The sequence below is a fragment of the Anabrus simplex genome, chromosome 2, assembly GCF_040414725.1.
Source record: "Anabrus simplex isolate iqAnaSimp1 chromosome 2, ASM4041472v1, whole genome shotgun sequence".
Taxonomy (NCBI): Eukaryota; Metazoa; Arthropoda; class Insecta; order Orthoptera; family Tettigoniidae; genus Anabrus; species Anabrus simplex.
Window position 1 is genome coordinate 534,639,227 of NC_090266.1, and position 15,242 is coordinate 534,654,468.

The following is a 15,242-nucleotide window of genomic DNA, read 5'->3' on the forward strand; positions in this document are numbered from 1 at the left end:
AACCTATTTCCAACTGTTCTTTGCGTCACTGTGGTGTCACCTACCCCTCGAATTGCTGCTGCAGACACAGTCAGCTGCGCCACAGCCATACGCCGAATACGGCGGTCCTCCCTCTCGGTGGTGCCACGGGGACGCCCGTAGTCCGGTTTTCTTGCGAGCGTACCTTCTAATGACCACTGCTGACAGCACACATGCACAGTGGAGACATTCCTGCCAAGTCGTTCTGCAATAGCGCGGAAAGATGATTCACTTTCACATGGCCTATTATACGGCCTCGTGCAACCGCAGTGAGCTGTTGATACTGGCCTCTTCGTCGTCGTAAAGGCATTCCTGACCCACTCACAGTCACTCCGTCCAATCGCACAGGTAACTGACGTTCTCGCACAGTACAGTCCGTATTTAAAGCAAACCTGATGTGCAACGTCAAGGGGCCGCTAATGCGATTTGCTGGAAATGTGAATCAACGTCATCCTTCAGATGTATAAATACGCCTACCAATGTTCGTTAATTTAGCACAACCCCTTCTTGGTGTTTGGATATCTTTTCGGCCAGTGTATACCTATATAGTGCGTATAGTTTATTATATGAATTATACTTATATCAGAAGGACTGTAGGAAGTGGCATATTATTCCAAATAATTGTTGTGTGAAACATTGTTGAATGTGAAGTATATCCGATTACATGGATGTTATTTATATCTGGAAAAAACTATTGCTGAATCATAACGATGTCATGGTAATATATATGGAACAGGATACATCTTTATACTTTGAATAGGACTCATTACAACTCATTACAATTATTTCGTGTAGCTACTTCTTGACAATTATTCGTAATACTTTGACCGTATCGGCACAATTAATATTTATTTCAAGTGATATGCTTGGTAAGGAAGCAGGCAGTAAGCTTTCTTTGTGTGGATGTTGGGAGTAAGATCAGGTTGTGCAATAGGACGCCCGCCAGAGAGGCGCCTCACCCGCCCACTGGGTGGCTTAAAGAATCCCCGAACTAGGCACACGTCATAGAAGAAGCAGCAGAAGAACACTATTTAGCGACTCCACATTGGAAAACAAATGCCAGCGTACAGCGATGCCAAAGCGATCGGGCCAAATTTAATGTATTTTCGGCGTAAATAAGGCTTGATTAACAAAACTGCACCCGTCAGAGCAGTGTGCTGAATTCTGGTGGAATTATAAAGTCAGGAGTTCGGATAGAAAATACTCTCCAAGCGAAAGGCGTTGATAAACAACTTATATAACTGCGTTAGCGTACGTACGCCTAGTGAAAAGCCAGATGACTTCGGGGATTCCCTACTTCCCCTCCAAGCTGATTAATTAATTACTGCGGATCCGCCGAACATATTCAACTCCGCATGACATAGCGCACTTGTGCATAACCAAGTCACACAGTCTAGCGTATTGCTAATTTCGACAGGCTGGTTTATCCAGGAGCAGTCGAAATAAGAGAGGGGGATGAACTCGTTAGCCGCCCCTACTGCCGGGTCCAGTATAAGTTTTTGCACTTCCTAAGGAGCTGCAGCATTCGGTGAGGAGCTTTCGGCGGGAAACGACGGCCGGTTCGCTATCGAATTACCGCTCCTTTGTATACTATGTGAACAAAGCGGGAGTGAAATTTTTCAGTTCTTTCGCTTATAATTTGTGATAGGCAACAGAAGATTATGGTAATGAGACGTACTTAAGATATCGGTTGCAAAGTAGACTAAGACTTCGTGAAATATGAAGTAGGATTTTGTATAGCAACGAGTACATGATTGTACGCAGAACTTCTGTAGGAGAACGCTCTAGCCGTAAGAATGAACTAGTGAGAGGGACAGAATCACAGTATTCGAAGACCTTTTCGAGATAGGTAGGGTAGAGGCAAAGAACTGTATAAATCTACGCGGTTTTCTGAACAAAGCGCAGGTCAGATTATTAACTGATTAACAGGCAGTGACAAGTGTTCCTGAACTATTAAAACATACAGAAGAGAGGGATAGAAAATTCTGCATCATGCGGATGCTGGGAATGCCCGGCGTAACAGTGCAATTGGGGTAGACTAGCTGAAAGTAGCCGGTATAATCATCTCGATTTAACTGTCAGTGGGTAGACGAAGAAGTAGTAGGAGTGAATGGTGACACGTGAGCAAGAAATCGATAAATTGTGTAAATTACAATCTAATTTCAGTGATCCGTGTGCTACTAAAATGGATTACGCGAGACAAGATATGGAACTTCTGAACTCCAGGACTCCAGGATCCGGCGCCATGGAGTAATCCAACATGGGTAGGCCTCCGGAACCTCCGGATGGGGCCGAAGACACCAACCGTTGAGTACAAAGTTATGTTTCTATTCCAATGCTAGTATTTACCTTTGTAAATAACGGTAATGAAGGATAGGGTTATAAATAACATGATTAAATAGGCTAAATCCGCCTAAGAATGGTCGGGAAACCTTTTATTCATTTTGGTTTTAATTAATTAGATATGGGAAGGGAGTGATCCTATGTTAGTGTATAGAATATGGGACCCCTTTTAGTGGCTATATTTGCATGTTATCATATTTTATTTATTTAGTGCTGAGAAGGAATTGAGGGGGAAAAGGAGTAGAATGCTATGTAGAGTAATGATGTAGATCTCATCTGAGCAATTGCCTAAGTTACGCAGGGGTTAGCGAGGTGACAGAGTCATCAACAAGTGCCCGTATAAAAGGAAAGGCTTGGGCTAGAATCAGCACTATGTTCGTAAAGATAGAGTTTGTTGCATGGTAATATAAGTTTTGGCTGTAACTGAAGAGGTTCAAGGAATGAAGTGCCGAGGTTTGAACCCCTGTCCTCCACTACACTAGTGAGGTTACACGTAGAAGGTCTGTTAGTGGTTTGGCAGGATTAATAATTTAAATTAATTTTGATTTTTATTATTATTATTATTATTATTATTATTATTATTATTATTATTATTATTATTATTATTATTATTATTATTATTATTATTTCCCTTTCATATTTTGATCGATGATTTCATGCCGATCTATTTTAAATGGCAAGTTAATGTTATGCCAGGTGCACAATCTATACCCTCACGGGTGGAATTAGGAGACGTTGTCTTTCGAGGAAAGTCGATTGGAAGTGTGAATGAGGATACGATTGGAAATGTAAGGGTTAAATCCCAACTGCTAGTATAATGAGGGAGTTTTTGATATAATCTGGCTGAGTAATAAAAATAAATAAATAATTATCGTATTGAGCTAATTTGAGCAGGTGACCCTGCATTAGCTAAATTGAATGATGCTATTGACTCCGTGAAGGCCGCCTGTGAATGTGGTGAATTAGTCTCGCCGTGGTGCGAGAGGGGGATGGACTGGGGTCAGGATTTATGGCCAGAGCTGAAAGAGAACTCGCCTTGTTAAGAAAACGTTTCTGGTAGAATGTTGCGTTCTACTGTGTGGAATAAGACACAAAATTTATGTAACTACTACACACTGTCCATTAGCCTTGATCCGGAAAACAATGTAGAGAGTAACTACTGTACGAGACATGATTAGCTTAGTTAGGGTTTTGCATTCCAGCGCCCTGGATGGAGACGACCAGAGTCTCAGGTTCAAATCTCGTGTGAGCACAGCAGGGATCAACAGCTCGCTAAGATAGCGGGTTACAACGGATTAACTACAGCCATTGTATTTATTGATACATGTGTTTGATATTTCTTTTCCAGGATGTGTTTTTTTGTTTACTTGTAATCGATGTCGTTTTGAATCTAGACTTCGTGAAAATCCACTGGTAGTGATTGCAAGTGATAGTTCGTTGTTCAAGTCTGTGTTTAATTTTATGGAAGACTTGAGTCCATTTATTTTTCTTTTCTGTGATTTAGTGATGGATTTCTGATATGTTCGGATTAATCCTGTTTGATATTCACTTTACTGATACTTTAAGTTAGCCGACCATTCAAAAAGCGGACATTTTTCTTTTGTGTAAATAGATTTTAACGTATAATACGGGATTCAGTCCCATGGAATACTCGCATTGGGGGAAACATGGCTTGTTTGTTTTTGTGAATATGGTAGGGTCATTTTATTGTGTATGTCGTACTCAGTGGTTTATGGTAAATCGGATGATAGCACGCACAAAACAATCTCGATAATACACAAAACAATCTGTGTAGCATTCATCCAAACCAATGTAGTAGTTATGTAAGCAATGTAGGACACAGGCAATTTAAAGTGATAGTATGTGAAAAGGTGAGATCATATTAACAACCTCTCGGTTATTCTCTGTTTTGGTAGAGAGGGATATGGTTATTAACGTCTGTGTCAAAAAGGAATTTTTTTTGATTAGAGACAGTACCAGCTAACGTTGCCGTCCACATAGATTTTGTCTGTGGAACGTGGAGGTAACAGCTGATGTCAATGGCAGCACGGATTTTTCCGCTGCTGAAATAAGTGATTGCTTATATCAATTGTGTAATAAGTATCAAGAGTGTATGTAAATTTTGTATATTCCACCGAGTGAATAGAAAATTGTTCTAAACTATTTCGTGCCTATCTATACCGAAAAACATGCATCCAGAATCCTCTTCCGTTCATTGTAGGCCTTTAAGATAGTTTATGTTTGATAGCCTCTATATGCCGCGAACGGTCTTCGGCCCTGAGGAGTCCGTGTTCAGACCTCAGGAACGGGAGAGTAGCTTTGATCTAGCTGAGCCGTATGGCCGATAACCTCTCATGTGAGTGGATTAAATATACAATCCCAATGAGGAGAAATCGGCACAGGCCAAAAAGATCCCTTGACTATCGGCTTCCGTGGAGCATGGTCCCATGTGTTCGTTACCCGAAAGGGTTGATTTATTGTCACATGGTCCCATGAGTCATGGGAGACGGTGGGAAAGGTTCCAATACAGATCACCTGAAGATTTTAAAATTTTGGTAATTTGTCTGTCTGTTCGTGTTTCTAAAATTTGAATACAGCTGGACATACCGTAAGTCACTCAAACTCCGTGTTTGTAATCTACACATTCATAGATGTGTTATAGGATGCGTGTGTCCTCAACGTCGTCGCACGGAGTAGGGGTTTAGAGTGACATTAAACCAATTATTCTGAAATGTATCCGTGAATATTAGGTCTATTGAGCGAGTTGAAGGTGCGGATAGGGTCACGTAGCTGCGAGCTTGCATTTGGGAGATGGTGAGTTCGAATCCCACCGCCAAAAGTCCTGGGGATAGTTATCCGTCGTACCTCATTTTCATAGCAGGCAAATGCTGGGGGCTCTACCTTAAGTAATGCCAACGCCTTCCCAATCTTAGCCCTTCCCCATCCTTGCATCGCCGAAAACTTTCGGTGTGTTAGTGCGACGTTAAATCACTAGCAAACACTTGAAACGTTGTAGGTACTATAATTTTCGACCGTTTATGTCATATACATATGAATCGTGCGACGGATAATAACGAGATAAACTGCATGACAAAAAATTAAGCATCCAAAAGGAGTGATTGAAAGTGAATGAAACTACATATGCTGAAAGACCATGTGCCTTTATTGAACTGAGTTAAATATGAGATGAAAGAGACAAGGACGTTGGCAGTTACAAGTGGAATGTTGGCTCCAGGTCAGTACGGTGTCGCAACCCCCAACCCCCCCCCCTCCCTCGGCCGCAATGCGGTTCGGATTTGTGTCAAACAGCCTTTGGATCCACTCCTGAAGCAAGTTCGTCCACAGTTGTTGCAGCTGTCGCTCCAGATCCCGCAGGTTGGTACTGGGACGGAGTCCCCTTCCAATGTCATACAACACATGTTCAATGATGGAGAGGTCCGGGGATCTTGCTGGCCGCGAGAGGACCTCAACATGCTCTAGGCAGTCCATAGATACACGTGCTGTGTGTGGACGTTGTGCCGTCAAAGTCTGCCGAAGCACTATTAGAGGTGATCTAAACGCATATCCTATGGCCCCCACACCATGATGCCAGGGATTGCGCCTGTGTGCCTTTCCACAATATGGGCAGGATCTGCCATCTAACCCCGACGCCACCAAACCCGTACACGAAGATCACCGGAGGTTATGGAGAGAAGGGACTCATCACTGAACATGATGCAACGCCAGTCAACCTTTGTCCATCCTTCCGGGCAAAGGCACCACTCCAAACGCAGGCACTGATGTTCTGGTGTCAATGGCAACCGACGCATGGGGCGGTAGGACGCCAATATGGCAGTTGCGAGCCGTCGAGACACTATGCGGGAACTCACAGAATGTTGTAGAGTCTCCAGTACATGTTTGGGGACGGCGAGTGCCGAAGTTATGGGATCCCGCAATGCTTGGCGCACCATACGACTGTCCTCCCTCGGGGTGGTGTTTCTTGGTCGATCCCAACCTGCACGACGTGAATGGGTGCCCTCATGTACCCAATGAGACCAACAATGGGTCACTGTGAGTTCTGAATGGACCACACGCCTGGCAATTGCACGATACGACTAACCAGCCTTATTCAGTCCCACAATGCGGTCTCTGTCAAATGCTGTCAGTTGGTGGATAGACTGTCTAACGCCTCCGCGAGGCATCGCGGGTGATTCGTACTGTACTGTTCGGAAAAAAACTCCATCCGTTTCATTACTCTAATTTATTTCGGGGTGGCCCAATAAATACACACATATTTAAACACAAACAATTCTAACCAGTTATGAATGGCCACACTAATTGCCAGTCTATTTACAAATCTTTCTTCTGTACACACGTGCGGGAGCCCGGCCGGTTGCTACCTGCGGAACGGCTATAGTCCTTACTTTCACTTTCCCAAAGTCCAGCCATCTCCTATAGCCGCCGTCATTAGACAGCTGGATTTGAACTCTGGCTATACAACACACGACGACTGTCCGTTGGTTCGACTCCACATACAGTCCAGTACTTCACACAGTCCCATTGAGTGAACAACTAAACAGCTCAACAGTATTCAACAGCAGGACGATACGACAGCGAACATTAACACAGGTCCATTTATCCTCGCACTCACGATAGCGCGCTTAGTCGCTGGTTCACGGCGATTATCAGTCCACAGAATCGCACAGCACAGTCCTTCGTTCTGTCGTCTCCAGTTACACACTCACTGGTCTCTCCCACACCACAACAACAGCTCACTCGCAGGAGCCTTGTATTTATACCTCGATGTTGGGCCACTAGAATATTCAGGGTTCGGCTGGAGATCGAACCTTCCCGTCGTATCTTCCAGAAAGCGCATGGAGAAACTAGATGAAGGGATCAATAGAGGAAGGGCCATGGCATGTCCTCGGGCGGCTGGGAAGTTCCCCGAGCTAGCTTAGTCATCCCCACTCAGGTAATACTGAAGGGGCTGCGACAAGGCCCACGGTCGCTTGAGCACGTAACAGCACGTTTCTATCTGCACGTCCTGCTTAACTGCCTGTCTCACAGCAGTTGACTGGTAACAACTTAACAACAGGGCGGTGCCATCACGAATGCAGTCAGGTGGGCGTTCTACATGTTCCAGATCCTTGTAAATCTAATCATTTACTCACACATCAATGCTATGCATGTATACTGAAATGGGATAACATTGGATCACTCCTTCTGGGCGCTTAACTTTTTTGTCAGGCGGTGTATTTACGAAGAATTGATTTTTAATCAAAGTGTCATGAGACTACAATTCGTAACGGATAAGCTGAATGGTGCCAAGTAATCTAGCCAAAAAGGGTAAGGGTCACGTAATTGTACATTTGTTATTTCGGCAAAATTTCTTGAATATTATTCCTTCCATACGTAAAATTGTTGGTCTGAAGGTTTTCACTTTTTGTATCTGTCTTTCTATTTGTGTTTATAAAACTGAAAAACGGTTGAGCATAAGTCACCCAAACTTCCTATTTGGAATTTACCCATTCAGGGTTGTATTATAGGGTGGGGTTTATAGAGAATAAAAACAGCTATTCTTAAACAGATCCGTTAATAATAGGTATATCGAGTAATTCTACATAAGAAAAGCTGTAGGAATTGTACTTTTCGGTCGTTTTTGCTTGGCATATATTCGTCATGCGACGGATAATAATGGACACACAGTGCGTATCACTTCAAGGTCAATTCAAGGTGGGATTACAAGAAGAACAAAAGAGTCATTTCATTTTCCTGACGGAACAGATAGTGAGGGAAATACATGAACAACGAGAACAGATAATAAGGGAAATACATTAACAACGGGTTTCGTGATTCTTCAGTCACAGCGCCATGCTGGTTGTCAGAAGAACTACAGTATGTTAGTCGGGAACAAGGACAATTTCACTGTAATTTGGGCAAGGAAATCGCCCTCGTTTTATCTTGATTTGATTGAGATTTATTGTACTTCACAATACTGCCGCATGCTTCTGGAGAAAAAAATGTAATTTCAACTGCAATAATTAACGTGTGAATTGAGCCCTGCTAAATTGATGGAGAAAATATACATTCTGTTGCAAAATGCCGTTGGAAGAATGGATATTAATGCTAGTAGGATATAATCTTCTTGTAATTCACAATAATTACAAATATATACGAAAACGGTATATATATATAACAAAAACAAAAGTGAACGAGCCAGTATTTTGGTTCATTATAACATAATAACAAGGTTGTCAATCTATCTCACAGTTTCAGGAGTCACCAGATGAGTTGACATCTTCATATAGCTCTTTCGTTGACAAACTGGCGAATATTCTGACGTGGAGTTCTATAGATGAACATGACAGTCGTTAACTAGTTTCATTTATGCAGCATGTTCTTGCTTCTATCATGGCCTGTTCTAATTCTATTCAGGGAAGTCCAGGTTGTGCGTGGTTGCTGGAATCCACGTGCAAGTTTCATACCTGAGAAGATGCTATGTAGGTGCACCCTTGTTGCTGCTTCCTACTGATCCTTTTAATCTTTCAAGGGGGTTAAATCCTCTCGTGGCATCACGCAGAGGTGGGCGGCGTGACCTTAGCGTGTAGGTGTTAAGGATGGGTAGATATCTAATCACAGGTAGCTCAAGGAGAGGAAAGGGAGTTATAAACACTGCTCGAAAACAAAAAACAAGAGATAAAGGTGGCCATGTATTTAGATGTTCTAACTGCAGTGTACATGTCATCCGGATGTTTGGAAGGTGTTCGTGTGAGTTGAAAGGTGTGGCAATGTACGTGCGAAGGTTGGTCAGTGTGGAGCGTAGCGTAGTGCTTACGAGTCATAGTCGATCCTGCGGGCAGAGGTAAGCGACGGAGGAAGCAGTTGTCGTCGAATGAAGCCACTCGTGCACTTAAACTGCTTCAAGAAACCTACCCGCGGAGGTACGGTGCCGGAATGCTAGGAATTTTACAGGATACGATTTGGTATCTTTGGAAACGCTTCCAGGAGACTGGAAGTGTTGCCAAGTGCTTTGACACGAGCCGCCAAAGAGAAACAACCCCAGGTAGTATCGTTGTGTGCGTCTGCAAGCTCTACAAAACCACCAAGTTACAGCACGAGAACTACAGGTGGACCTACATCAGGCTTCTGGTGTACGAGTTTGTGACCAGTCAGGAACAGGCTTCGAGAGGCCAATTTAAGAACCCGACGACCCGCTCAAGTACATGTAATTGACAGACAACATCGCGGCAGGAGCCTGCAGTCCGCTAGAGATCATCTGCACTGGCATCGTATGAATCCCATTTCGCATGGTCGTCTGCGAGTCTGAAGAAGACGTAGAGAACGATTTCATCCGATAGCTGTGCAATCTTCACTTACTTATGGAGATGTGATGGTGTGGACAGGCACTCTTGACACGAAAACTAATATGCCGATCATTTACAATATATCCCTAACTGTTCGATAGTACACTGACGACATATTAGTGATTCCCCACATGACGCAACTTGGAAAAATCGCAATATTCATGCATGCCAATGCTAGAGCGCATGATGTCAACATTGTTTGGAGTTTCCTGTAAGAGCACCACGTGCAACGAATTGAGTGACCATCCAAAATACAACTTGAATCCGATCGAACAATTCTGGGTCCAGCAAAAACAACGTATCACAGCGAGAAAATCACCACTCCAAAACACTACAAGCCCTTGAAGACGCCCTATTGGAAGGGTGGGGTCGTTTGCCACATCTGAAAGTGCGACGCCTTGTCAGAAGCATGAGAAGGCGTTGTGAAGCCACTGTCCATGAGTAGGGTGGCACATACATTATTAAGATGCTTAATAACCACGTAGCCATTTTGGTGTATGAACAGGGGCCACTTTGTTTACGACACGTTGCGCAATGAAGTCATGTATTCAATGTCCAAGGAACGTTTTTCATTTCAATTCTTAATTGTTGCAAAGAAGAATATCTTTCCATAGAAATCTGTTTTCATGTCAGTATGTATATGTATCATGGAGGTATAAACATAGAAAAAGTGAACGAGTTTATCCTTTTGAGTACTGAAGTAGTTATATGGGTTTACTAAGAATAGGGGGTATGCTGCAGTTCCTTTTCTTGATATAACATCGATCTCTTCGAAACTGTCAGTACAATTTCGAGAAAGAATCACTCAAAAACTGCATCGGAGAATTCTTGTTTATGTTCCGTTTCCGCCTTAACTATCCTACGTAATTCGTCGGCATTGCACTGCATTATCTTTGTACTTAGAGTTGATTCTGTCTACTTGTTCCTATTCGACTGTTACATGTCGCAATTATCGCTGTCGTTGGCAGTAATTCCACGACGACTTCGTTATATCTCTTATTTCACTGTATAAGCATCATAAAGCTCTGAGAGAAAAGTCCGGGAATAAATCCTTGTATCTAATGTATAGAGCTTCATGAAATTTTCTGGGAATGTTTCTTGAATAATTGAAAATATATTTCTAAAATGTATTGGAGATATAATTTTAAGTCCATGAAAATAATTAATGCTTTTGAAAATTTAAAATTCTTTTTTTTTCTTTATTTCCTTTGCAGTTTTGTTGAACAATTGGAATTTAGTAGATAATACAGCACATGTTCATATAAGCACCGTGTGTTCTTTTAATTGTACATAGTTGATACTCATAGATATATTGTATTATAAGAATTATATTTTGTACCAAAATGTATAACATTAAGCCTGAAGAAATAAATCCTGCGACCAAAACTTCCATACACAGACTTTTCCAATATAACCACGACATATAAAGCATAAACATTTTCTAAAGTTCAATGTAATATTAGAGAAGCAAAATTAAATTATCTTTGGTAAAATTAAACAATGTTACAGGAGAAAAATGAAATTCAATATATAGACTGGAAATTTGGGAAATAGCTAAACAAATTTAGATGTAGTTTTCTCTGCCGAATAGTTACCTAAGAGTGTCTAAAATTATGCTTTCATTAAAATGATTGTAATATCCATTTTTATCTCCAGATCGTACACAGAAGTATACCCAAATTACCCAAATTTACTCCGCCGACAAGTTGCTTGTACCGTAAGGAAACAGCACACTTCATAATGTTCGTTGTGAAACTTCTACACCTATTCTAATTATCCTTTGCACACGATTTACACAGCAAAACAGTGAGTAGGACATATTTACTTTTCACAGAATAATACCCTGTTTTCACTGCTAGGCAATCATTCAGCGTGCTCACTAGCATGCCTTCTTATGAAAGCTACTTCCAATGTAGCTTGCCACCAGATTTTCTACTTATACTATTGCTCTAAGTTTTTTCTTGTCCATGCACCCTATTTGTTCACACAGTACGTAAGCATTGAACGACTGGTCAACAAGAATTTGAGGAATATATCCCATTCTCGAACGCACTCTAATTATTAATAAACAGAGAAAATTTTTCTGAAGAAGGCTGCCATTCAATCACTGATGAAAATAGCCTACGCAGAAATTTCTGACCTGTTACATCCTTCCTATCAAGAAGACCTTCTCTGCCTGAGTAATAATTTTGGAGCATTGCTTCGCAAATCCATGACAAATCATCAGTTTCAATTCATATTTCATTCACATATTCACGAACATATTTTTGCTTAGTTAATATTAGATAATTCGCTTTATTACACTCCTTTATGTCCTGTTGCACCATTAGAAATTATAGCTTATCCGAATGCGTTTTTGGAAGTGTGTATTGATTATTTCGTTTCTTGGTAAAGAAGGATCTTCCTCATGCTGGTTGATTGACGTCGCACCGACACAGATAGGTCTTATGGCGACGATGGGACAAGGAAGGGCAAGGAGTGGGAAGGAAGTGGCTGTGGCCTTAATGAAGGTACAGTCCCAGCATTCGCCTGATGTGAAAATGGGAAACCACGGAAAACCATCTTCAGGGCTGCCGACAGTGGGTTCGAACCTACTATCTCCTGAATACTGGATACTGGCCGCACTTAAGCGACTGCAGCTATCGAGCTCGGTAATCTTCCTCATAATCAGGAATCTTGGAAAGAGGTAGTTTTGAGAAAACTACGTCGAAATATCATACAATATTTACGGTAAATGATTACTTCATTAAACTGACAATGGACTAGTTTCATAGAATGGAGATCGAGAGTTTGAATTCTCTCCAGTTACCACGACACACTAGGAAAGACCAAGAAATTATTTGTGGTTAATATAAACTATAAATACACTCACGAGCTTGCTGCATCCATCTGCAACATGTTGATATGTTCAAGAAGAGATTGCAGTTGGTGGTGTGACGTCTCCTGTCCGGTACTATCAGATCCTCCTTGAGACACAATACGCTCAGCAGCGGCCAGGGATTTCACATATGGTTCCAGTTGATGAGCTACTGCAGTTAAATGCTTCACTTCTGACCGCAAGTTCAAGATATCATTCATCTACAAAAAACGAAACGTTTACACTTACAATTAGAAAACCATCCAATATGAAATACACAATAATAGAGCTAAATACAGCACACAGATTGTCCGACAAACAAGCTGCAAGAGCCATAACAATGGATATTACAGTAATTTGACAGCGAAAAGAATGAACAGCATAAAAATCCACAGTTCTAGCCCTTCAGGTAAGCAACTCAGTGTTGAAAGCATCCTTGGAATATGAGCTACGAATTTTAGGTAAATAAAATATATCAAAGTATGAGATTATATTTTTTATTCCTAAAAAAATACAATCCTTTTTTCTTAGTCATCGATATCCGGTCGATTAGATTAGCAGTTAGCGTTTTTTCTACCACTATGAGCGCTAACGTGAGTCAATGCATTGTTTTACTTAAGCACCACTACAAGCGCATGTGAGTCAATGCATAGTTTCACTTAAGCCCTTATAACTCCATTCGGTGTGGACATTAAAAAAAAATCACTGACGATACTGAACGAAAGAACATATTACAGAAAACATTATGTAAATAAATTAATTTGTATAGGATTTGAATAGAAAAGAAAACGAGTAAAGAAACGAGAACGATTTTCGGGGCTGTTTTTCCGAAAATGTATTTAGGCCGGAAGTGTATTTTTTGTATTTGCTTTACGTCGCACCGACAGATATGTCTTACGGCGATGATGGGATGGGAAAGGCCTAGGAATTGGAAGGAAGCGGCCGTGGCCTTAATTAAGGTACAGCCCCGGCATTTGCCTGGTATGAAAATGGGAAACCACGGAAAACCATCTTCAGGGCTGCCGACAGTGGGGCTCGAACCCACTATCTCCCAACTGCTGGATACTGGCCGCACTTAAGCGACTGTAGCAATCGAGTTCGGTAGGCCGGAAGTGATTTTCGAATTTTTTTTAGTTCGATAGAGCTATCCAAGACTCATAATTTCGGCACAATTGAGGAAATGGCTTTATTTTATGTTTTTCGTAGTATGGGGATCCCTACTTTGTCTGTAAGAAATGTTTTCAATATTAAAAAGGAATTAAACTCACAACCGAATCGTGTTAAAGAAAACACTAACAACGGGGAGCTGCGGATTTATCGACGAGAATCTCGACGAATCTTTCAATATAGAACGATAATGGGAGACTACTGGCAAAAATGAGTGCATTTGGACTAGACAAAAGAGTGACTGAATGGGTTGCTATATTTCTAGAAAATAGATCTCAGAGAATTAGAGTAGGCAAAGCTTTATCTGACCCTGTAATAATTAAGAGGGGAATTCCTTAAGGCAGTATTATTGGACCTTTATATTTTCTTATATACATAAATGATATGAGTAAAGAAGTGGAATCAGAGGTAAGGCTTTTTGCAGATGATGTTATTATGTATAGAGTAATAAATAAGTTACAAGATTGTGAGCAACTGCAACGTGACCTCGAAAATTTTGTAAGATGGGCAGCAAGCAATGGTATGTTGATAAACGGGGTTAAAAGTCAGGTTGTGAGTTTCACAAATAGGAAAAGTCCTCTCAGTTTTAATTACTGCGTTGATGGGGTGAAAGTTCCTTTTGGGGATCATTGTAAGTATCTAGCTGTAAATATAAGGAAAGATCTTCACTGGGGTAATCACATAAATGGGATTGTAAATAAAGGGTACAGATCTCTGCACATGGTTTTGAGGGTGTTTGGGGGTTGAAGTAAGGATGTAAAGGAGAGGGCATATAAGTCTCTGGTAAGACCCCAACTAGAGTATGGTTCCAGTGTATGGGACTCTCACCAGGATTACATGATTCAAGAACTGCAAAAAATCCAAAGGAAAGCAGCTCGATTTGTTCTGGGTGATTTCCGACGAAAGAGTAGCGTTACAGAAATGTTGCAAAGTTTGGGCTGGGAAGAATTGGCAGAGAGAAGACGAGCTGCTCGACTAAGTGGTATGTTCCGAGCTGTCAGCGGAGAGATGGCGTGGAAAGATATTAGTAGACGAATAAGTTTGAGTGGCGTTTTTAAAAGTAGGAAAGATCACACAATGAAGATAAAGTTGGAATTCAAGAGGACAAACTGGGGCAAATATTCATTTATAGGAAGGGGAGTTAGGGATTGGAACAACTTACCAAGGGAGATGTTCAATAAATTTCCAATTTCTTTGAAATCATTTAGGAAAAGGCTAGGAAAACAACAGATAGGAAATCTGGCACCTGGGCGACTGCCCTAAATGCAGATCAGTATTGATTGATTGATTGATTGATTGATTGATTGATTGATTGATTTATTGATTGATTGATTGATTGATTGATTGATTGATTGATTGATTGATTGATTGATTGATTGATTGATAATGGTTTCAGGGCAGCATGTGTGGGATATTACGTTTCGCCACTGCCCGCAGCTCCAGATCTAGTGATCGGAAGCTGGGGAGGGGTAGCCAATAATGTGTACAGCCAAATATCGAGTAGATTACTTGCA

At 41.4% G+C, this 15,242-nt stretch overlaps 1 protein-coding gene across 1 annotated transcript in view; it reads right to left on the minus strand.

Annotated features, from left to right (window-relative positions):
• The window catches only part of LOC136864208 (uncharacterized), a 644,576-nt gene that overhangs the window by 239,261 nt on the left and 390,073 nt on the right, over nt 1–15,242 (minus strand). The window contains exon 11 of the mRNA XM_067140905.2: nt 12,577–12,782. Coding sequence (XP_066997006.2) covers nt 12,577–12,782 — 206 coding nt within the window. The remainder of the gene's footprint in view (nt 1–12,576; nt 12,783–15,242) is intronic.